Below are 24,567 nucleotides of genomic sequence, written 5' to 3' on the forward strand. Positions count from 1 at the left end.
AAGGAACAAGAACCGGTTAATTCGCGGGCTGAAAGTAAGATGAAGCCATACGGCTGAAATAAACGTATGGAATCAGTATGAAGTTATGATTCGAGCTTGCACGGGAACAAACCCAGGAGCCGGCTCCCCCCACCCCCCCCGGCTGCTTTATCTAAACTCAAGCCTTTCGGGTCGAGCGTACTGACGGCAGCTGCAGAGACGCGCCTAAAGCCCTTCCCCCGGCGGCCATGCGGAACTCCGGTCCCGCGCGTAGCGTAGCCTGACACACGGGACCCAGCGCCAAGCTGAAGCCACGCCCACTTTTTGGCGCGCTCCAGGCGAGTCCTCTCCCTCGATTTGCAAATTATCGGATTGCACTCCGATAGGAAAGCGGAAGCTCTCTCTGCGCGGCAACTCCGAACTTCCGCCCTCCCACTTCCGGTGTGGATTGAGGACCTCAGTTTTGTCCGTGGCTGGTCGTGGTCGCGCTCAAGCTCTACCCGGTTGTGACCTTTTTTTGCCAGAGTCCGCTTGGCTGACGAGGTATGGCCCCGAAGCGCTCTCTCTCGCTGTGGCTCTGAGTGGCGAGAATTGCATCGCTTTCCCGCCCTGGGATGACAACTAGGGAAGCCCGCCGTGACCCATTTTCTTTGCCTCCTAGATGGGTCTTAACTGCTTTTCCCTATAGCTTCTCTCTTGCTGTTTGGGAGCCCTTTTTAGGAGGTGGTGGCCACAGAAGAATTTTGTGTGTTTCCTTTCTTCCGTCCTTAGCTGTGGAAGTCGATGTGAAAATAGTCAATTAGCAATATAATTGAAATATCCAAAGGTTAGTTTTTTCGCGATCTGGTGCGTCTTTCATCGCCTCTTTCTATTGGCTGTGCAACGTTGGGCGTGCTGATAGTCGATCCAGTACTGTACAAGAGATCTAGTCTAAACTGCATGCAGCTCCCATGAGCCCTAAGTCAGCTTGGCTAACAGTGAGAGCTAGGAAGAAGTCTAGTATAACAGCTGGAAGGTCCCAGAAAGGGAAAAACTGCCACAAACGTTTTTGTTTTCTCCAGTTTTGTAAATGGTGATCTCTTATTAAAATAAAGCAAGATGCACAGACTTTTGTTGCCAAGGGCAACATGTAACAATTGGGGGAAGCTAAGTGAGTAGGGCTACAATACAAGGGTGCACAGGCTGGTTGTGGGGGGTAGGTAATCCCACCTGAAGGTAGTGACAGACTTAGCCATTAGTTTTCAACAATCATGGTTAGAATTCTTCGATCTCTGCAGAGAGACTCTGTGACTGTAGGTTGGCTGAAGTAAAATATAAGCCAACTTTTCCTCCTCTTTTAGTTGGGGAGGTGGTATGTCCTCTCTTCAGTGAGGAATCTTGGATATTTTCAGGTATGCAGTCTTTTTCATTTCAAGCCTGTTTGACAGAAGGGAGCTGAAATTAGTAACAGTTTGTGATGTATTAGAGAACCATCAAATGAAGGACATACTGTAAATTGTTCGGGCATTCTTTGTTTCACACTGTAGAAACAATATGGTTGGAAACATTTAATAGGAAAAAGCTGTAAAGAAAGTGGGAGAGAAGGAAAAAAAATAATGGCAATAGCAGTGAAGCTCATAACCCTATTATGGACCAGCTAAACTAACAATTACCAACGATAATGATCAGAACTGTTTCTTGGTCTGAGAAATGCCAAATATATGTCTTCAGTGATATTCAACTATTAAAGTTGCTAAAGTTTCTTTGTTTACTCTTAAGCCTCCCTCATGCTCTCCAGGGTCTTAACATTTATCTTAAAAACCATCTGTTTAACAACCAGGGCTCTGTTGATATCTCCTCCTACCACACATGCAGGGAATTCTAGGTAGTGTCTGGAAGATACAGGATTGGTGAAAGCTGAACTAGGTCCTGGAACAGTGGCCCATAGAATTTATTTTAAGCTGCTGTGACTTTTCTTTCCTATTTGTATTATATTAATTAATTAAGCCACAGCTCATTAAAATATATCAGTTAATTATGGAAGCTGTCTTGAATGTTTTATAGAAAAATGTAATTTTTATTTTACTAAAATCATGTTGAAACTTGTAGTTTGGGTACTACAAGAAATTGGGGGAAGGATCAGCAGTGTGGTTTATTTTTATGCCACCTCAGGATAACTCTAGGTGGCTTAAATATTGTGGTTAAAACAACCATAGGAATTATTTTTAAAAGGCAAGCAAAAGAAGAGAAAGCTAAGGGGAGACATGATAGACTGCTATCTGCTGGTTTGCCAGTATTTGAAGGGATATCCCAGGGAAGAAGGTGTGGATTTATTTTCCAGAGCAGCTGAAGGTAAGCCAAAAATGAATGGGTGGAAGCTTAAAGAGATCCAAATTTGAAATAAAGAGGAATTTCCTGACTGTGAGATCTATTAAGCAGTGGAACAGCCTACCACCTGAAATGTAGGTGCTCTATCAGTGGAAGTGTTGAAGAAGATTGGACAGCCATTTTTCTGGGATGTTAATGAGGATTCCTGCTCTGGGCAGAGGGTTGGATGAAAAAGCTTCCAAAGTCTCTTCCAAGCCTATGTTTCTGTGGAAAAATCCAGACCATAGTACGTACTGTGCTGCTATTGTCTTTTTCTGTATGGATTCTACCCATGAAAGATGCTGAAAGAGGACTCAATTAGTCAGCTATCCTAAACCTTTACTTATTGATGCCCGTATATTTTTCTCAGTTAAAATTCTGTGAAGCACACCTTTTCTAGACACGAGAATGAGTAACTTAATGTCATTATTGTGCTAATTTTCAGGTAAGCAAAATAGCATCCTAACCATGTAGACATGTACATAGGAAAGAGAGTCTATATACCTGATGGAGAAAGATGAGGTTCAACTTTTCTTTTTTTCCTTTTTTTTTTCTTTTCTGCTTTTTCTTTGTTAACTCTCCTAAGCAAGCATTGATAGGTTTATAGTGTTTATGAATCAAATTAATGTCATCTCATTTAAATGATACTACAATACAGCAGTAGCTATTTCTGTTGTAAGACACCAGTAAGCAAATAGGGTATGCAGTTCATTATATACTGCACTCTCTTTTTGTTGAACAGTTTCAAAGCAGCGTTGAGATCCTTACCTAGTCAAAGGATAAGGTCATCTGGCAGGCTTGGTGCATTCTGGGTTCCATTGATTAAACAATGCCACCTATCGGGACACTAGAAGCACGCCTCCCCGTAGCAGTGCCAGCCCTCTGAAATGAGGTCCAAGATTTGAATGGCTCCCACACTATTGGTATTTTGAAAGGCTGTGAAGACCTGCCTCTTCGCCCAGGCCTTTGACAGTGACAGTTGATACCCTTTCTTTCTTTTCCATGTTACCAACCAGGTCTATTTCCTGTGCTGTCTCTGCTGTTTTGTGTTGTTTTTGTTTTGTTCCTTGATTTTAGATGTTTTAAACAATTTGTATACTGCCCAGAGTCGCTGAGAGTCAAGTGGCTTATAAATTTAATAAATTATATTATTTTTATATTTATATTTATTATTATTATTATTACAAATTCTTATATTTTTAGGGGCAATGCATCATCTTCATCAGCCCAAATCAGTTCACTGCAGGAAGGAGTCTTCAACTTCTTTCCAATTTCACCTGCACATTTGCCTAGCATTTCTTTGGGTGTTTTATGGGTTTTTACATGTCAAATGATATCCAGCCAAGGATTGTGTTGTCCTGCTTTGATCTGTTCATTGTGCAATATGGCTAGCCCATTGCATTTCTGAGGAAATTGTTTAATTGGTATACTGTGCCGACATACAGTTGTGATGCTTGGACATTAAATGCAAAAGCAGTACAGAAATTGAAAGTTACATGAAGAAGCATGGAATGGCAAATGCTTAACATAATGTGATATGATCAAAAAAAAAAGGGTCTGCCAAGAGAAAAAAGTCTGAGCAATGTATGGCCCTCCAGATGTTATTGAATTCTTGCTCTCATCAACCTCTTTAATATAACTAATGGTGAGAGAAGGTGGAAGTATCAATTCAACATCAAGAGGCCTCTGTGTTTCACAGCCTCTGTTTCAATAGTAAGGATGGTTACTATTGTCATGAATAATATTAGGACAGAAAAAACTTGATCTCTTTGAATGATGAATGGTTCTGCCAAAAATTAGGAAGTCTTGCTATTTATGATGAGTAATTTGCTTTTCATACTTATCAGAAGTGCTAGTATGAAACATTAAGAATTCTGGAAAGCAAAGCTCGTTTGCCTGCCTGATTGTATATGATTGAACTGAGACTGTCAGCCATGCTTTGGAAGAGTTGGTATTGCATGTTAATGGCAATAGTAGGGGTAAAACTCATCACTGACTCTCAGCTTAAAAGACTCAACTCAAAAATGGCAAAGATGAGAGAAGACAGTTTTTGCTAATTTCTCCTTTGTATGAGAAATGCCTCAATTGAAAGGCACATCAAAATAAAGAAAAGCTGTTATAAAAGAAGAGTATAATTTGTGAGATTTTCTTTTTCCAGAGATTGAAAAAAGAGAAAGTAAACACTTTTGTGCTGCATTTCTGTGACATAGCTTATACCAAGATAGGTAATCCGTGGTCCTGTAGGTATGGCTGAATTACAATTCTCAGTAGCCTAGACCGAACGGCTAATATTGAGAAATGTAGTTTAGCAACATTTGGAAGGCTACAAGTTCTCTATCTTAGTAATAGTCCTGTGGACATGGCCGTCTTTTAAATACAGAAATGTAATTACTTGCTACAATATGAATGATTACAGCAAGAGAGATTAGTAAGGATATATACAGTATGTTATTTTCAAACTGCAGAGCCTTTAATGCCTTTCGTATAGGAAGTAAAATAATACATTTTCCGGTTTATATTTTGATCGATTTTGTCCCAGAAGAAGAATTCAGTACTGGAAATCATCAGAATTCCAGGATCAGAACTTGTTTGGTGCTAATTTTAGTCCTTCTGTTTTGTATGTTGACAAATGGAAAAGGCAATGGAGAACTTATAGATCTAAAAATAAGTCAGATTTATCCTATTACTAATTACTTTGTTTTTAAAATTTTCTTTAGTGAATATGCCTAATATCAAAAAGTCAACAGGAAAAAGAGGCCCAAGAAAACGGAAACTTGCAGAAGAATTTCCTCCTGGAGAAGTTTTTACTGACCTTTTAAAGCAAAAATGGAAGCTTGGTCCAGTTATAGGCAAAGGTGGTTTTGGCTGTCTGTATCTTGGTAAGAAGAATATTCCAAGATTGCTAAAATATAGGGACCAGTATATATTTATTTAAGAATCTATATTTCTAACACATATGCATAAACCATGTGAACAGTAAATGGATATAATTTCCTAGAGAAGGGGAGGGTTCTTGTTTCAAAATACTCAACTAGTAGGGTTGCTGGGAGGAAAACCTTGTCTCCTTTCTCAGCATTTAGTCTACAGATCGCAGCTTCTCTGCTTCCTGCAGCAGTAGAAAAGCTGTGATCTTGAAAAGGAAGGGGATAAGACTTTTATCTTTTTCCCTTCCAGCAATTATATTTGTAGGAAGTTTGCTATGTTGTTGTATAGCACTCCTCAAGGTTCTCCAGCTCTAGTCAGCTTGCCAATCAATTGACAGGCAGTTGCTGTAGAATGCATGGTTATCATGCTGTGGAAAGGATGTCCACAGGCCAAATAGTGTTCTTGGGATTCTGCCATTCAGCTGATTAGCAGATTGATGAGGGGAGTGCAGGGTTGGTGACAGCATCTGGTGGACTGAATAGAAAGCAGTTGGGGGTGTGCCTGATTCTACGGCTTATCCTGATTTCCTTCATTGCTTTCATACTCCCTTTACAAGAGGGGTTGTTCTATGTATGCTGGGCCTTTGTTTGTGGTGACAGTACTTTTTGTTGGTATTTGATCTAGTGATGCTGCCAGTAGAATGGATTCTTCTAACATAATGGGTTCCCCCCTCATCCCCTGTGTTCCCCAGTCTGCTCCAGCAGATAAATGTAAAAAATGAAATCTTTTTTGGGGGGCAATGTGGCTATGGGCTGACTGCTAATTCGAAATCTCTGTTATGGATGTTGCTTCCATGTTCCTATTAGGACTTGGTGCTTATACTCTTGATCTTTAGGAAGGGCTTTGTTGCTTCAGTTCACCAACCAAAATCACTGAATGTTCCACTGGTGGAACATTTAAATTGGCCTTACTTGGAAGTTTTCCAAAAGTACCGGGCTGGTTGCTCTTAAAGAAGAATACTGTGCTTGATTGACTGGTCAGGTTTGGCAAGTTAGTTCTTACAGTTTTTAAAAATGGAATGTAACATTGATCATTTACATGCAAAATTGAAATATTAAATGCAAAATGTATCACTCTGTATTATTGTAGGGGTATTTGTGCTATGGAAGTAGGCTTGTGCAAGAACATGTAAGGCTCCACCATACAATATTCTTAAATATACTCATGAACTTGTATTTGGTTTTCATCCAATTAGTCAATATTTGTTGGTTATGTAAAAATTGCTACTGAGATATTAAGACAGTTTTCAATCCTGTTGATAAAAACTACTTATATTTTAACAGCTGATATTAATTCATCTGAATCAGTTACCAGTGATGCACCCTATGTTATAAAAGTGGTAAGTTTATTTTATTATTCACTCATTCAGTTTTGATGTTGCCTGACTCTAGACCAACTCTGGAAATAATTTCTTTCTTTTGAAATAATCTGCATTTGAAGAATGAAATGGAAAAGACAGACTTTTCCGCTTGTAGGTTTGTGACATTCTAGAGAGAAAGTCATCAGGCAATCAGTGTTGTATGAATTATTTAAGTAGATTAAATTAAACTAAAAATGTATTTAAGCTTCTGTGCTATATCATTTTTCATAAAAATAAATACTTTTGTCATCTTGCTGAAATAATCTCTAATTTTCTATTTATTGCTTGGATTTGGTTTTGAATAGTAGAATAACATATATGTGCTTTATACTGGTTTTCTTTGAGGTATTCAAAAATTACATAGGAAATGAATTTTCAGTAAAGTTGGGACAGACTGAATCTGGAATTTGAGCCTATAACTTGTGTATATTTCTCTATGGCAGGCAATGTACATTTTTTGTTTTTATTTTACAACTATTTAAGTTATGAGCTATTTTACTTTAGGGGTCTGTGGTAGAGAAGCAGAACCTATTATGTACCCTCATGAATTTTGTATTTGGAAAATTATAGGGCCTAAGGAAGGTAGGCATGGGCATATAAGGCATTTGGAGCTCAAGTGTGCTACCAAACCTTTGAACTATTAAGGATCATTCTGATCATGAGTTCATTAATAACAGGAATTGGGATCATGTAATGCTTCCCATATAGCTAGTGATAATGCATGCAGGGTTCCTTAAAGATGTTGGGACATATCCTGTGCCCTTTCCCCTCTCATCTGTCTTTCATTGCCCCCTTTTATATTCCCATTATCCATTGTGGATGAGTGGGCAGTTAGGGCCATGATTTTGTGGTCCCTTGATTTTGATATTCTGAATACTTCAATGATATCAGGGAAGCCTATTGATTGAAAAAAGCCAACTTATAGAGTCCAATTTAGTATTGCTGCAAATATTATTGTTTGATATTTGTTGCAGGTGGATTTTGCCTTTTTCTGCCTACTTTCTACATATACTATTAATTACAATTATGCTAGTAAAAATAGCCTATATGTCACATTTTTACTCTTAAATGTATTGAGAAGTATTATGCATAATGGTTCATCTTGGTGATGTACATGCAGTAGAAGAGGTTGCTAATATATTTATATAGATAGTACTTTGTGATATAATTTAGAATTTAAATATAATTGTGATAAATTGTATTTATACATGAATAGACACCCTGAAAAAGTATCTCTTGGAGATAGTGACATTTGACACCAGCTATAGATATAAAGGATAGACTTAAATATGTTGATATTTAAGTCTGTCCTGGATCAAGATTACAGTCACTTACTGTAAGTCAGGGTCATCTGAACAAGATAGCCTGGGAAAGGGCTAGCACAAAGGACACATGGATTGTCCATGACCAAAACTCTTAATGGTTCTATGAAAACAAAAATAAAACTATTGATTCAGTCTTGATATAATCCACTATATTATTTTGGTTTACTTAAAATGTGACACCAATTTCAAAATGAGATGATCAGAAAAAAATTGCATAAGCCATGTAAACCAACAGGGTTTCATGTTATTCAGTCCTTTGGCAGGTTGCTTTATGTAAAAACTTGTTTCTATTCATGCCAAGGAGCCTCTATTCTTTTCCTAATAATAATTGTTCTGATTAAAACATGTATGGAGAAACCATAATTAACTATTATATCCCATAATTTAGCTGTGTAAAATCCCAGGTCCATTCCCTAGTTGGGATGAACTCTATCTGAGGTCATAGAGAGGTGTTGTTAGGCAGAATAGATAGCACAGTGGTAGACAGACCACTAGCTTGACCTGGTATGAGACAACCAGGTAAGTTTATGTCTACAAAAAGCACCATCTTAAAAATAAATTTTGTCTGAGCCAACAAAACTTGTTGAAATTTTGTATGCTAATATATTTAGTAGATTAATTATTATTCAGATACTGAAAATAAGAGTGCTTTGTGAAGCACATTGGCAGGAGCAAAGCAGTGAGGCAGCCTCATCCTCCGGAAAGTTTTCTGTGGCTGCTTCAAAGCCTTTCCCAAGTTGTCTCTGCATGTATGTGCGTAGACAGCTGCTTTGCTTTGTTCACAGTGCCTGCAGAAGTGTGTATACAACTTTGGAAAGTTCATAAGGCAACTGTGGTAAGTCTTCTGGAGGATGTGGGTGCCTCAGTACTAGTTGGTAGATTGCTGTCCTTGGGCCCTTCAAACGCTTTACCCAGCTGTACTGAATACTATTTAGGTTTTCAGATCCCAACATTTTTACTATATAGAAATGTTTCATTTTTAAATTTATCCCTTTCCCAGTTATATAACAATCATCAAGGAACTGAATTACAAGGAAGAAAAATTAAGTGATTAAGTTAACAGTTTTTATAGGACAATAGAAGAATGCTTTATATATTAGCAAAATCTTTGCTTGAGAGAAGTGGAATAAATCAAGTTTGAAACATTGTGTTTATTTATAAATGTTATTTAAAGGAGCCCAGTGACAATGGACCACTCTTTACTGAGTTAAGTTTCTACATGCGAGCTGCTAAACCAGAACTAAGTAAGTAACTTAATCCACTTTTATTCAGTAAAACAATTTAATCATTTTTAAATACAAGAAAAATATGGGGAAGGTATAGTAATGTATTATCTATTGAGTTACAGGCAGCTACTGTTGTAATTCATACAGGATTCTAAGTAGTTATTTTAAGAATATTAATTATAACTGTGTTTCTTTATAATAATGCAGTATTGGATATTTATTGGAAGTAAATTTTATAAACTGGATCTAACACTGTTGTCCTTTTTAATACTAGAAATTTGAAGCTGCTTGAAAAATGAGGGAATAATAAGCAACGGTATCTACATGATATGCTAAACATGCTAATACAACATTTGTTGGCCTTTTGCTCATGCAGGAAGAGTTTGTTGTATTTAAATCGCTAAAATATAGAAGGAATAGTAAGGATAAAATGCATAAACATTAAAGAAAATGCAGTACATCTAAACTTTTCAATTCCATTAATTTCAGTGAGAGAGAGGGTCTCTGATTAAAAAAAATAAATCTACATCTACCTCTTTTGGTATTATTTAATATTTAATAGACAGTAATAATAGACAGTTTTCTATCTTACTTGGTAACAAATTATTTAGCAAAAACTGACTGCATATTGGAAATTTGTTTCTTTCCAGTTAAGAAATGGATTTCTTCTCACAAACTGAAATATTTAGGCGTACCAAACTATTGGGGTTCTGGCTTGCATCAAAAGAATGGCAAAAGGTATAAATCATTTGTTATTTTAGAATATAAGAGATTTTTATAGCTTAACTTCCATTAATTACTATTTTACAAACCCTACAGTATTTCTTAAAATGAATTTTAGCAATAATGTCAAGTGATGGCCTTTGCCATTTAAGTTTATCATGATCAATATATTGAGGAATTGGTACATGAAAAAAATACATACTGTGAAGTTAAATCTGCAGTGACCCTTATATGCATTTTATTGGAGAACTTGGAAATACGCACTATGGTCAATATTAAGTGAATCTTAAGCAATTTTATGCTGTCCCATTGAATTTAATGAATATATTTGGTAGTTCTCGGGAAGTATAAGATAGAGTATTGAAATCTTCCAAGTTAACTTTATTCCATCAGAGTTTAAAGGGTTCAGACCAAGTAGCAGGAAGTCAACACCAGCTGCTGCTCTCTTGCTTTTCATCCCATGGCCAGAACAGAGTAAATAGGTAGTAGTCCATTCTATTACTTACCAACTAAATTACAAAAATATTTGGCCAAAGGGATAATTGAAAATACCAGTGGAGTAACAAAAAACTAACAAAACATTGGCCAACATTAAACAAATCCAGACCATTAAGAAAATGTCATACAGGAGATGTGCTAGTTGAAAGGGATGTTAATGAGATTAACTCTTCTCTTTGGCTTGTAGTTTTGTGGCTGTGAAGTGTCAAGTGTTTGTTTAAAGAAACTGAAAATACTTCTTTTCTCTCTATTGAAAAGTTTTTTGATAACAAATTATTTAGTGAGTGAAACAGTTTGGTGTTTTTATTGTTTCTTAAGGGGGAGGGTATTTAGATGAGATCCTGCTCTAGGTCCCAAAGAAGTATGGCACAGAGTTTTAGTTACTTAGAACAGCACAGATTTTGCATCTCCTTCAATCAGGAGGCACACTTGATCCCTTCTCTGCTAACCTTCAGAAATTTGCCTTTAGTGTTAGTTGAATTGCTTTCCTGTTCTGATTTCATTTGTTCCTGCATTCTTTCCTGAAGTTATGGAAAATACAGAAGGGGTTGTTTGGTAATTTTCAGCAGTTTTTAAATTTCTGTATTTCTTTTGTATGCCATTGCACTGCCAGGTGGCAGCACCTAGCCAACCTTTGTCATCTTAAAAGCTAATCAGAGTTCAGCTTGCTTAGTATGTAGATGGGAGACCATTAAGAAATACCAGGCCTGGATATTAGACAGGGAAGTCAAAAAAGACCTGGAAGAAGTTAATGCCAAACCATTTTTTGCTATTGTTGCTAAAAAACCCCTCCATGTCTATATAGTCATCAAGAGTTGAATGCTACTTTTGTATGACATTACAAAGTTTTGAATTTCCTTACATTTATTTTTTGAAATCAGTTATAGATTTATGGTGATGGACAGATTTGGGAAAGATCTTCAGAAGGTATTTGAAGAACAAGGAAAGCAGTTTTCACGCAAAACGGTGTTACAGTTGGGATTGAGAATAGTAAGTTAACATTTTTCTATGCTAATGTTAATCTGTAATAAGTAGAGACCCCTGCTAGATGAAGTTAATTTTGTTGAAGGTTTTTTTCTGACATTATTCTGTGCTATGCTTTTTTTAGCTTGATGTTTTGGAATACGTTCATGAACATGAATATGTGCATGGAGACATCAAGGCCTCAAATCTTCTCCTGGGCTACAAGGTTCCAAATCAGGTAACTTTCAGTCTTTTCTTCCTATAGTGTTTAACCTATTGTTTTAAAGAAAATGGAACTGCTGTGAACCTCAGCAGAAATCTTGCCTTTATGAATGTGTACAGCGTTAATATTTCTGCTTGACATTTATATCTAGTTAATGTTGTACATTTTTTATTCACTTTGCTGGCAGTTGATCAAATTGGCTATTCTGCCCTGAATAATATTCAAGAGAATGCTTGCCATACAAAATGAATTTCAAATAGCTGTTTGGGGGTGGAAGTTTAAAATTATATAGTACACCAGTGAATTACGTTTGCTTGTCTGCTTTGTCAATTTTTTATTTCCTTTGTTTGAAGAATCCATCAAGCATAAGTGTTCTGTTACTTGAAAACCTGATTTCTTAACATATTAGTTCAAATCAAATGGTTTATAGAAATATCTCTAGCTGTCTATTTTTTATTATTATTATTATTATTATTATTATTATTATGTAGCAGTCATCATTAGCAAATGCACAATTTCTAGCTTCAGGTACTTTTCTTGAGGCAAATAAGTGAATTGTAGTACTTTTAAAGGAGCTCATCTGTTTTTGAAAATGAATCCATAGAACATACTCGTCCACAAGAACTTTCACTTGTCTTCTTTTCACACTCCCATATGAATTTACAGAAGCATTGAGAGGGTTACTTTGTCTCTTCCTTTGGCAAGTGGTCCGAGAGTCACTGGATGGTTGCGTTGCTTTTGCTCAAGCAGGGATGTCAGTAAAAGAAGATCAGCCCCTAGATTCATCTGGATTAAATAGTCTATTTGTTCATGTTATTTTAGACATTATCAGACTGATTCATCTACCCCTCACTTTAGATTTCTTTTTGTTGTTGTTTGTAAACCTGAGGTCAAAGTTTTTGTCTTACATCCACAGCTTTTTATCAACATTGCATGAATTGTGGATGAAGAGCACTATTTTGGAAGATGAGAATTATCTAAAAATGAAAATAATGTCATAATTCAAAGTGGGGAAATATTGACTGGGTTGAAGTGGGATAGCAGAATTTCAGTACTAGAGCAACATATACACATACATGTATTGCATGCTATAAAGACAAAAATTTAGTTGCTTAAATTGATACTATTTGCATTGAAAACAAGGAACTATTCATAGCAGGAACTCACTCTTCAAAGGCACCTTGCCCATCTTAATGTTGCATATACCCTCTTAGTTTGATGCAGGATTATAATATATCTGACAGTACAAATATGCTCAGTATTACTGATTTATTTCTCATATAATACATTTATGGGAATACATTTCATACAGAATACCTTTATTTTTTTAAAACAAAATTGTGTAAAACCCGGCTTTCCAGCATGGTACCTGTGGGCATCAATGTATTTACAGAGATCTCTCTTGGCCTTAGCCGAACCCCCTGATTCAGCTGACTTAATTTTTTACATTCTTCTAATGAAAGTAAAATGGAAGCTGGCATCGTGCAAAGCAAAAACATTGTTATTGAGCCTTACAGTTACTCCCAGTGGGAATAAAACCTAGTGTTTTGTTTAGAAATTTGCCCATAGGCTCAGAACAGGCACATTAGGCAGAATTTTGGGGGAACAGCTTCCTGGTTAATGGGTATTTTGTGGCTAGCTAACCTTACAATTGATAAAAAGACATGGCCCCTTCTTTCATGGTAACTCTTCTGTAAATACCCATAACATGCTCAGTAAATTCCAGGGGTGCCCGTCGACCCAGAAATTTTAGCAGCCCCTGGTCTAAGAAATTTTTCCGTAGGCACAAACTGAATCCTCCATAGTTTTTAACTTCCTATATTAATTTCCAGTTATCCAGATTTGGAGCCAGGGAATGAATTTACTTACTTACTTATTTGATTTAGAGGCTACCAAATTCCAGAATTACTTTGGGTGGTTTATACTTTAAAAAACAGAAAACAGTAAAGAGAAAACCCTATGGTCTGAACAACCAGACTCCATATACCGAAACCCATAACCAACAGGCTTCACAAGCACCCTAGCCCAAGTCCTGGGAGAATAGCCAAGTTTTTAAAGCCTTTCAGAACATCATCAGCGTGGGAGCTACGCAAATCCAGAGGGCAGGTGCTGCAACAAAGAAGGCACACTTCCTGGGTCCTGATAGATGGAGTTGTTTGAGTGAGGGGGCACCAACTCTGTCCAGTCTTACTGGATGGGCAGAAACCATGGCAGATAGGTGGTCCGTCAGATAACCTGACCCTATGCCATGAAGGGCTTTATAGCCAGCACTTTGAATTGGAAAGGAAAGAGGATAAGGCTGGTGCTGACTTTTCAGTTTCTGTAACAGTTTGTGAGTCTTAGATCTAAATGAAGTAGAGGCTGGCGGTAAAAGCAGCATGAGACTTCAGGTGGGAATTGAAAGCATTCACTGCTATATTGAGCCTTGGTTATTAAAAATAATTGTGAATTAGGTTTGTACTGGTAATATGATGTTTAGAATCACCATCTACACCCCTGAGAAAATTTGTTCTATCTCTGTTCAATCAGGAACTGGTTAATTTTAAGCCAGGGTGCAGGTAATATTTTACTAGGTGGTTCTTTTAACACCAATATTAGATTAATATTATTGGATTGCAGGTAGACTTTAACTTGCTTGGGTGTCCTGTTAAATTTAATAATACAATGTTTTGCTTTTATTGGAGTATATGGAATGAATGATTAGGCTTTTAATATTAGGAAGAATCCTTGAACAAAAAGAGAATACATACTTATACTAGAATGTAGTTTTCTGAGAATAATGGGGGTTATTGCCATTATTGTAGCAATAAGAGCACAAAATGCCAGTGTTTCTCCACTGTTATTGTGTCTGCGGAGTGCTGCCTGGCAGCCCTGTTTAAGGTTACCCAGACCCTCCTTGGTAAGGGGCATTCAGAGGTTTACCTCCAGGGACATGCAGAGGAATTTGCTGTGCATCTGGTGGATAAAATCACTTGGATTTGTTCCCAGTTGGAGGCCAGGCGTGGTGCAGGTCCTTTGGAGATGCCTGGGAAATGGACTTACCCAGTTATCTGGGAACAGTTTGATGCTGTTGGACCTGAGGAAGTGGACAGGGTCTTTGGGATGGTGAACGCAGCCATCTGTATATTAGATCCATGCCCCTCCTGGCTGGTCAAGTCCCCCTGGGAGGTGACATGTGGGTGGGATTCAGTGATGGTTAATTCATCCTTGGGTGAAGGGGTGTTTCTGGCACCATTTAAGAGGCACTGGTTCACCCTCTCCTCAAGAAGCCATCGCTGGACCCCACCATCTTGAACAGTTTTCATCCAGTTTCTCACCTTCCCTTCCTAGGGAAAGTGATAGAGAAGGTGGTTGCGCTGCAACTCCAGAGGATCCTGGATGAAATGGATTATCTGGACCCCTTCCAATTGGGTTTCAGGCCCAGGTATAGGACAGAAATGGCATTGGTTGCACTTTTAGATGATCTCTGGCAACAACAGGATGGGGCAGTGCATCCATCCTGGCTCTTCTTGACCTCTCTGTGGCCTTCAGTACCATCAACCATGATACCTTTTGGGTCAGCTCTGGGAGTTGAGGGTAGGTGACACAGTTTTGTGCTGGTTGATCTCCTTCCTCTGAGACCAGTCCCAATCAGTGTTGATAGGGAGCGAGAGGTCCAACCAATGGCCCCTGCTCTGTGGGATGGCTCAGGGTTTGTTGCTCTCTCTGCGCCTTTTTAACATCTACATGAAGCTGCTGGGTGAGCAGCTTCATGTAGATGATATGTCATGGGATGATGATACCCAATTTTACATCTCTGTCCTGGGTGAACTAAATGATTCTGTGAATGTTCTTTCGCGGTGCCTGGAGTCTGTGGGGGTCTGGATGGGGAACAACAGGCTTCAGCTGAACCCTGGTAAAACGGAGTGGCTGTGGGTGTGGGGCTTCTCTTTATTTGGGGATTTACCATCTTGAGGTTGCACTGCCCCAGACAGACCTGGTGCACAATTTGGAGGTCCTCCTGGAGTCACGACTCCTGCCTGAGGAGTAGGTAGCAGTCGTGGCTAGGAGGGCCTTTGCTCAACTTCGTATTGTGTGCCAGTTGCACCCTTTCCTGGATTGGGAAGCCCTTCTTTCAGTCATTCATGCCTTGATCAACTGCTGTATAGACTACTGCAATGCACTGTACATGGGGCTACCTTGAAAAGTATCCGGAAACTGTAGCTGGTGCAGAATGCGGTGGTGTGGGCAGTTATAGGTACCTCTAGGGCTGCGCATGTAACACCTCTGTGTGAGTTGTATTGGGTGCCGGTGTGCTTCTGGGTCCAAGTCAAGGTGTTGGTTATGACCTTTAAAGCCCTTCATGTCATGGGCCCATGTAACCATCTCGTCCAATTACATCGACCCATCCCACCTGGTCTGGCAGGAAGTGCATGTTACAGACTCCATCGACTGGCAGGGTTGAGGAGGAGAGCCTTTTCTGCCATTGCCCCTGCCCTGTGGTGAGATTGGCCCCCAGTCTTCTGGCCTTCCAGAAGAGCATTAAGACCTGGCTCTGCCAACTAGCTTGGGGATCCAAGAGTGGTAGGCAGCCCTGGGGGTGGTTGGTGTTTTGAAGATGCTCTCTGTACCTTTTAATTTTAGTTTTTCTCTATTACCTTTATATTTCTTGTATTTTTTTTTTCTTCTATAATGGTTTTTATGACCTTTTATTTGTAAGCTGCCCAGAGTCACTTTCCAGAGTGAGATGGGCAGTGTATTAAATAAAAAGATAAGATAAGATAAGATAAGATAAGATAAGATAAGATAGAATGAGCACTTGTCAGTATTATATAAATAAAGTACATTTTCTCATATGGTTTTTAATTCTTGGATTAAGTTGATTTTATTGTGCTTGACATCTGCATAGGTATACTTGGTAGATTATGGTCTTGCTTTTCGATACTCTCCGGAAGGCAATCACAAGGATTACAAAGAAAACCCTAAACGGTGTCATGATGGAACTCTTGAATTTACTAGTATTGATGCACACAAGGGAGTGGGTAAGATTGTTTTTTATTTTTGTTTTTATACATATTCCTTCTTCTGATAAATATAAGGTAACAAAGTTGAATATGTTAAATTATTGACCTAAATAATTCTACTTACATCTAAAAGTACATAGATGGAGGAGCAAAGCAGTGAATAATAGAGTACAGGTAGTCCTTGCTCACTGACCGCTAGTTCAGTGACCGTTCAAAGTTGCGATGGTACAGAACAAGTGGTACTTAACGACTGTTCCTCGAAGTTCCAGCTGTCGCAGCGCCCCCTTAATCGCAATTTGGGCACTTGGCAACGGGCTCACACGACCACTGCAGTTTCCCACGCCCCGCTGTGCCCTCCATCCCCTGGCTGTCCTGCGCTTGCTGCATTCTAGAAAGTGACCAGGTGTGAGTGACCATGAGCGAGTCCTCCTGATCCAGAAAACTGCACAATTAGCATACAAGATTTATCTGTGCAAAGGATCCCTTAGTCCCAGCTGCAACCTGCTCCTTGAGTAGGAGCCATGAATATAGGACGACCCCCAAATTATGCACCAACTCTGTCTAGGGGAGTGCCACCCCATCTAGAGTCAAATATGACACATCACCAAACCCTGGGAGACCCCAAACCCAAACCCACTACCTCTTGCCAGGGTTGAGTTGGAGCCAGTTCCTCCTCATCCAGACCCTCATAGCCTTCAGGGGTTGGGCCAGCCCTGCAACAGCATCACCTGCCTGGCCCAGGGTGGAGATGCATAACTGGGTTTCATCAGCATATTAATGATACTTCACCCTGTGCCATTGAATGACTGCACCCAGCAGTTTCATGAAGAGTGGTGAGAGATCTGAGGCACCCCATACTGCAGGGCGCCTAGGGCTCAACCTCCCCCCCCCAACACTGACTAGAATCAGCCATGGAGAAAGGTGAAGAGCCACTGCAAACCAGTGCCTCCCACTCCCAGTCCCCAGAGCCAGTCCAGAAGGAAAGCATGGTTGATGGTATCAAAAACTGCCAAGAGATCCAGGTCAGCCATAACAGTTGTTGTTATTATAAAACAGAAGGTGAAGGGATGTTAATGGTAATGGAGCCATCTCACTAATTCACTAGGCCTGCTGACACAACCAGGTCTTGAGGGACCTTTGGAAGGTCAGAAGCAATGAGGCCAGCCTCACCTCAGGGGGAAGAAGATTCCACAATGCAGGCGCCACCACAGAAAAGGCCCACTGCCTAGGGCCTGCTAAATGTAGCTCCCTAGATGACAGAACCTGTAACATGCCCTCTCTGCTGGATCTTCCACCACCTCTCCAAGGGTCATCCATAAGTATGACCAATGCTATCTCAGGACTATACCCTGGCCTGAACTGAAAAGGCCTAGATAAACCACTTTATCCAGGTCCCTCTGTGGCTGAGCGGCAGCTACCCTCTCATTGACCTTCTCTAAAAAGGGAAGGTTGGAGACTGTACAAAAGTTGGCCAACATTGTTGGGTCTAATGATAGCCTCTTAAGATGGCCTCTGATTCATGATATGGGATGGCCTCTTAAGAATGTACTGTCATGATACAGCTTGGGATCTGCGTTAGAAAAAAAAATGTTCTACTAGACAGTTACACTGTAAGGTCCTTCATAACTTGGAAAGCTCTTTCAGTCAAAACCTCAATCATGTCTCACTCCATTAAAAATTTCATTTTTTACATACTGAACTACTTTTCCCTATGGAGTTAAATCTACTGTAATGGCAGTCTGGGACTCTCCATCCAGTAACTCCTTTTTAGTGAAACTAAATTATAATCCATACTGTCTTTATAGGCCTGTAACAATGCAATAAACTTGACATCTTTTCCTCTTTAAAAAACATACTGGTATTAAGTTAATTATTCCTTTTGTTCTTTAACTATATTTTTTAACTTGTCTTCACTATGAATTTATCACTTTTTTTTTTAGCTCCATCCAGGCGTGGTGACTTGGAAATTTTGGGTTATTGTATGATCTGCTGGCTTAGTGGTAAACTGCCTTGGGAAGATAATCTGAAAAATCCAGATTATGTCAAAGAGTCAAAAATTAGGTAAATTTAACATCTTTAACAACAATACTCTTGGATGTACTCAAACTCTGTTCAAAATATATGTGCTTAGGTGAGACTAAGTATCACTTTTTCATCTTACAAATCCAGGTGCTGAGGTAAGACAGGTTTGGCGGGTTTAACTGAAATTGAATTATTGGGTGGAAGTTGGATGACATTCTTGTTTCTGCTATGCAATTACATATTACAGTAATGCACTCCAAGACTGATTGGTTGATTGGATTTATATACCACCTTTCCTTCTGGAAATCAAGGTGGTGTACAAAGCACTGTCTCTTCCCATTTTCCCCATAACAACACTCAGTGAGATAGGTTGAGCTGAGAAGGAGCAATTGACCCGGAGTCAGCCAGTGAGCCTTTGTGGTTGAGGGTAGAGCTGAAGGGGCAAGAATTGGAGAATTACAAGAAGGGACAAGAATGCCTAATATGAAGGGGAAAAAAAGAGGTAAACAAACAAAGGAATGCATGTTGAACTAATACAACAGAATTTTCCATAGATGATATCACACTTGCTACTGAAATTTAGGGTTCTTGTTACATATACACACCTGCACACAATTGATTTTTGTACTGTTTCAACTGCAGTCTGAGATAAAGCCAGGAACAATGGAACTAGAAATAGTGTAAAGTCTTAATGCTGAAAATTATTATATTATTCTTAAGTGGTACATGCTTTTTGCTGTCCTAACTTTCCAATGCTTATTTTATATCAGCTTGCAACAGAATTTTAATATAAACAGAAGTATAATTGTTTATTAACTATATGCTATTTTTACTAACTCTGCTGAATCCACATAGACCTTAGATAAACAGTACTGTATTCCTTTGACAGCTGCAAACATGAGAAGTGAACATGGTCCTAGCTTTCTTATCCTATTGTGCAATCTTCCACATATAATCTCCATAGAGCCAAATGCCAATGTCATTTTAGTTTGCCAGTCATCATTCTATTTATCCAAAACAAAATGTCATATTAAAGATACTCACTTCCCTAACATTTCCATCAGAAACAGAATAGTATTTCTATACTTCCAACATTTTAATTATCAGAATGTTTTCAATCCATGTTACTAACAATACTCATAGCAGCGTGATTGTAGCATATTTTATTCACTGGTGAAGTCTAATATTTAAAAGCTAGGATAGCTTCATTACTGCTGTCATCAGTGTGTGTGTGTTGTGTTTATGCATGTATATTTGTATTACATATTTGAAAGGGATCAGAATCTAGTAAAAAAATATTGATCTGTTAAACACAATTTGGCATCTTCTTTCTTCTCTCAGGTATACAGATAACATTTCAGAATTGATGTATGAATGTTTCACTAAAGAAGATAAACCAGGTAGGAAGAGTCAGATTAAATTAGTTCATCAAATGAATGTATTTGCTTAATGTAAAGGAAGAAGATTGAAGATATTGAGGGATTCGTTGAAACAAAATTGACCAGTGTCTTTTTGTGGAGTATTCAAATAAATTGTCCAAAGAAGTCCTGGCGTGCATTTTCCAAGCCGAATTAAAAAAAAAAAAGCCTAATACTTGTGGATGATACTGAACATCCTGGAAACAGGCTTTTTCTTACCTCCCTTGCAATATACTTTCTTTGAGGTTTTAGAGAAAGTAGAAAGGGAAAGCAACCCATTCTGCCAACAATATCTGTTTCACCAGCACTGATGCCATGGTGGTCTATAAGTTTGCAGGTTTCTAATTGCACAGAAAAGAGTCATAAATGAAACTAAATGTCATGAAATTGAGTAAAGATAATTTGCTTGCTAGGAAATAATTTTCTTTTCAGAAAAGGTCAGTCAAAAAAATCTGACTAACGCTATTGTAAATTTCCCTGTTTAAATCTATTTGATGACCTTGTTTATTTTTAAAAGTGTATCAACTACCATTAAATATAGTTTGTTTTTAATGTTTACTTTGATTATTTATGCTACTGTAATTATTTTCGTTTTTAGATGTTGTCAAAAGATTAAGAAATTGTTAACAGTGGGTTCTGTATATTCAGAATCATACTAGGTCTTCCTAACATGTATATTTGGGCCTGTAAACAAAATTCACATTTTATGTCTACTATGGAATTTAAGATTATTTCTGTGAAAATTCAATATTCCTGAATAAAACAAGCCTAAGTGACTGGCTCAGGTCTGTACTCTGGGTTGGATCCTGACTAATCTGGAAGAAGATGCCGTCAGTCATTTGATGGACCTTTCCCCTCCAAAGTTTTTCTAAAAAAGTGGAATTATCAGGAAAGCTCTCCTTCTTGGCACTTCTATCCTATTTATCTGGATCTAACCTATTACACTGAATGTCCCAAGAACAACTTTATGTATTTTATAAATTTTGTTTCCAGAAACCAAATAGTTTCTATGAGCAGAGAAGAAAATATTTTTATTACTATATTTGTATGATAGCTATGACTTTGTAGTAGTATCTGAGTTTTATAGATACTATATTGCTATATTAGAATATAATTCAATTAACTTAGACTTTTAATTGCTTTCTTTAGATGAAGTAGCCAAATATATGGAAAAAGTGATGGCTTTGTCCTACACTGACAATCCACCATATCAGGAGTTACGAGAAATATTTCTTCAAGGTCTGCAAGCCATTGGTCACAAAGATGATGGCATACTGGATTTTGAAGTTTCAGTGAATGGTGATGTTCCAGCAGAGGTTGAGCTTAAGGTCTTCTTAATTCAAATCTATATTTAATGTCTCTTGTTTTCAGTTGAAATAAGAGTGAATGGTGTTGGAAATGGGTATCGCATAGGTTAAATCATGACTGGAAAAGGAAAGAAAAAACATGTGTATGAGACTTGGCTGTGCCAAAGGCTTGTTTAATTTTCCTGTGGCTGCCTGCAATCCAAAGAACTAATTCAAGTGTGGTTGAGAGGGTGCACACACCTCTGAGGCTCTTCTTTGGTTTTTTTATTTTAAAATTTGGGGGAGATCTCCATACCATATTATAAGCTGCTTTTGAAATACCATTTCACTCAGTAAGAATACTCTGGTGGCAGAAGCATTTGCCACAGAATTCTCTTAAGCAGATGTAAAATGGCTTTTTTGAATATTAAAAAAAAACATCCCGCCCGCATCTTCCAAGGCCACCCTCACATTCCATCACATATCCATTTTACATAATAATTTTTTATCCATGCATTTTGTATTGGATATCAGGATTAATTGATCAGCCTAATTATTACACTTCATGGATAGTGATAAAATAATGTAACTGATTTTGTGTTTTTAAATATTAGGCATTCTTGAAATGATAAATCTCTTTGTATAATATCTCTTTGGTCACATCAGATAGATAAAATACTACTGCACAATGAATGTAGGTCATTCTTTTTAAAATTAAGGCATTATAAACACTGATTTAACATCCCAAGTTAAATTTCATCTATTATATATAGTACTGCTACTACTTGGCCAATTTGTGTGAAAACAAGACTTACCAGTTTTTATTATTCACAAAGAGGGAGATCTACAGTAAATATATTTATTAACATAGATGTCATTAAATGATATTATTTGACATGAAATTATTTGGAATGAAAAAATGCTTCTGTGTAAACTCACAAAGCAATTTTCCTACTAGTAGTGTAGTATTGTCACAAGGAACATGGTCCATGATGCTCACTAATATACTCAAAGTTAATGGCTTGTGCCTGATGTAACCTATCTGCATAATCATTGGGTTCTTAATCATTCAATTTAAGTATGCCTTAACAGAAGATTTAAAGATGACATGAAATAAGAAGCTGTGATACACACAGACACACACATTTATATGGAACAATATTTCAAGAAGTAAATAGGTTTGATTAACATAAACTGAACAACAGTGGAAGAGTTGAATATTTCTAAAAAATGCATTGAAATATTGAATGTATACATTGGCCTGCGTTGCTGTGATGATGCATCTTAGAGCTGTATGTTGGATATTATGATGTTGCACTGCTGTGTTATTCCTATCAGGTGATTCTGCCAATTTCATACAAAATACTGATACTATGTTGCTAGTTGCTTAGAGTATATCCCATGATTTTGTCTTCAGTGTAAACTAGCATATTTAGCTCTGGGCTGAATCAGCCTTGGCTTTTCAAAATGCCTACATCTGCCAAGAATTAATCTCGGCTTGTGACTTCTCATTTCCTTTGTTTTTAATGATATAGATGGTTAGCTAATTAATGTTTAATTAATTGAAACTATAAATTGTGCTGAATAATTGTTCTTGCTAGTTTTGATCATAGAATTGATCTTTCCTTGTAAGTGAATTAAATTATAGGTGTTGGTCCACATTCTTCCCCAGTCCCTTGTGCTGAATGAAGAAATCTCATCATCAAAAAATAATTCTGAATTTAAACAAAGGTTCATAGATGATCCTTAGCATTGATAATTTTTCAAAAATATTTTTTTTATATGCAGTTCAGAGAAACATCCGCATTTCAGTTAATTGAACCAATTAATTTATTAATGACTCAGCTCTACTCTCTTTTGAAAGTTTCCATTGGTTTGACTGAATTCAGTTGGAACTCACCTATTTGTTATGGCAATTTATTCAGTAGGAGAAAAAAAATACACACCCATAACTTAAGATATCTGTATGTTTAGAATGCTGTTTGAATATCTAAGAAACTATGGTTCACATCCCACTCAACCATGAAGTTCATTATATAGATACAAAACGAGACTTTTGGGGAAGTGTATTTCATGATATGAGCAGCAAAATCAAGTAGGCACTTCCAGTAACCAGCTCTTATGTTTTATAAGGTAATAGGATGCCGAAAGAAGGATTTTAAAAAAAATCATGTTGTATAGATAGCCACATACATCTTTCAAGAATTCTGGTCCCAAGTTATGTAGAATTTAAACGGTCAAAAGCTGCACTTTAGATGAAGGCTGAAAATAAGTTAGGAAGTTGGCAAAGTACAGATGAAAAGTGATGATAATACCTGTTTTCATTAATGGCTACTCAATTATTTTGCACCGATTGGTTAATCCAATCATATTCAAGGGTATTTTCATCATGAGAAATACACTATAGGGCCCCACCATAGGGTTTACAAGGGAATGGATTGCTGAGGCTAGGCTGTCAAGGTAGCTTTGCTTCTAGTATAGCCATTTCCAGTAAGAACACAGATGAAAGAATTGAATGTCTGCACTTCTCTGATCTCTGATCTCAAATGTTGTGTGTAGGTGTCAGAAAACAAGGAATACCTTGTGAGCCTAATGGGATTGCAGCTCTGCTGTCCTGATTACCAGGAAACACACTGAGACAATGACTTGGTCTCTAATATTTATTAGTAGTACTTAACAAGAATCCTAACAAACTGAGGAAGCGTGGGAAAAACCCAGCCATATAAACCCCAAAGGTTAAGGCGGTCCCGATCTGTGTCTCTTAGAATGGCTGAACAGTTCCTCAGTGCTACGCATGCGCTTGACAGTCTGGGTGGGAGCCCCCTGCTCGCCATCCTTACTCATGACATCTGCAATCAAATGAATAGACTTACTTTTTCAGATGAAAATTTGAATTACAAGGAGCTAGCTAGTAACATGAATCCTCTTAAGCATCCCAAGGAACTTGCAGCTTGCTTCCTATCCTTACTTTACACTTTTGGCTCTCTGTATTTTTGGTTAGCATGTGAAACGAAGAAATAGAAATAGTTGTCTTAATAGGTTCCAAGATGGATAGATTTTACGTATAGCTCAGCATTGAGGTTTCTATTTCTACTGTGTCAATTTAATTGTGCTTTGTAGAAAGAAAATCCCAAGCTAGAAGCATTTGTCCAGTTTATAATTAGAAAAGAGACTCCAGTTAATAAAAACTGGGATTCTGAAGAGTAAGTTCCTAATACATAAAATATAACTCTCTTTATAATGATGCTGAAATAATAAAAACCTTATGTA

The 24,567-nt window shown here is 37.8% G+C and overlaps 1 protein-coding gene across 2 annotated transcripts in view; it reads left to right on the forward strand.

The window, feature by feature from the left end:
* Nucleotides 1-390: 390 nt before the first annotated feature.
* VRK1 (VRK serine/threonine kinase 1) overlaps nucleotides 391-24,567 on the forward strand; it is a 32,648-nt gene continuing 8,471 nt past the window's right edge. Inside the window, exons 1-11 of one of the 2 annotated variants that reach the window (XM_063290294.1) lie at nucleotides 391-522; nucleotides 5,043-5,204; nucleotides 6,534-6,589; nucleotides 9,110-9,179; nucleotides 9,812-9,899; nucleotides 11,264-11,372; nucleotides 11,491-11,583; nucleotides 16,457-16,589; nucleotides 18,512-18,632; nucleotides 19,935-19,993; nucleotides 21,161-21,339. In XM_063290294.1, the coding sequence (XP_063146364.1) occupies nucleotides 5,048-5,204; nucleotides 6,534-6,589; nucleotides 9,110-9,179; nucleotides 9,812-9,899; nucleotides 11,264-11,372; nucleotides 11,491-11,583; nucleotides 16,457-16,589; nucleotides 18,512-18,632; nucleotides 19,935-19,993; nucleotides 21,161-21,339 (1,065 nt within the window). In that variant the 5' untranslated portion in view covers nucleotides 391-522; nucleotides 5,043-5,047. The remainder of the gene's footprint in view (nucleotides 523-5,042; nucleotides 5,205-6,533; nucleotides 6,590-9,109; nucleotides 9,180-9,811; nucleotides 9,900-11,263; nucleotides 11,373-11,490; nucleotides 11,584-16,456; nucleotides 16,590-18,511; nucleotides 18,633-19,934; nucleotides 19,994-21,160; nucleotides 21,340-24,567) is intronic. The other variant, XM_063290295.1, reaches the window with a different exon arrangement.

Source organism: Candoia aspera, chromosome 1, assembly GCF_035149785.1.
Source record: "Candoia aspera isolate rCanAsp1 chromosome 1, rCanAsp1.hap2, whole genome shotgun sequence".
In the NCBI taxonomy this organism is placed as follows: Eukaryota; Metazoa; Chordata; class Lepidosauria; order Squamata; family Boidae; genus Candoia; species Candoia aspera.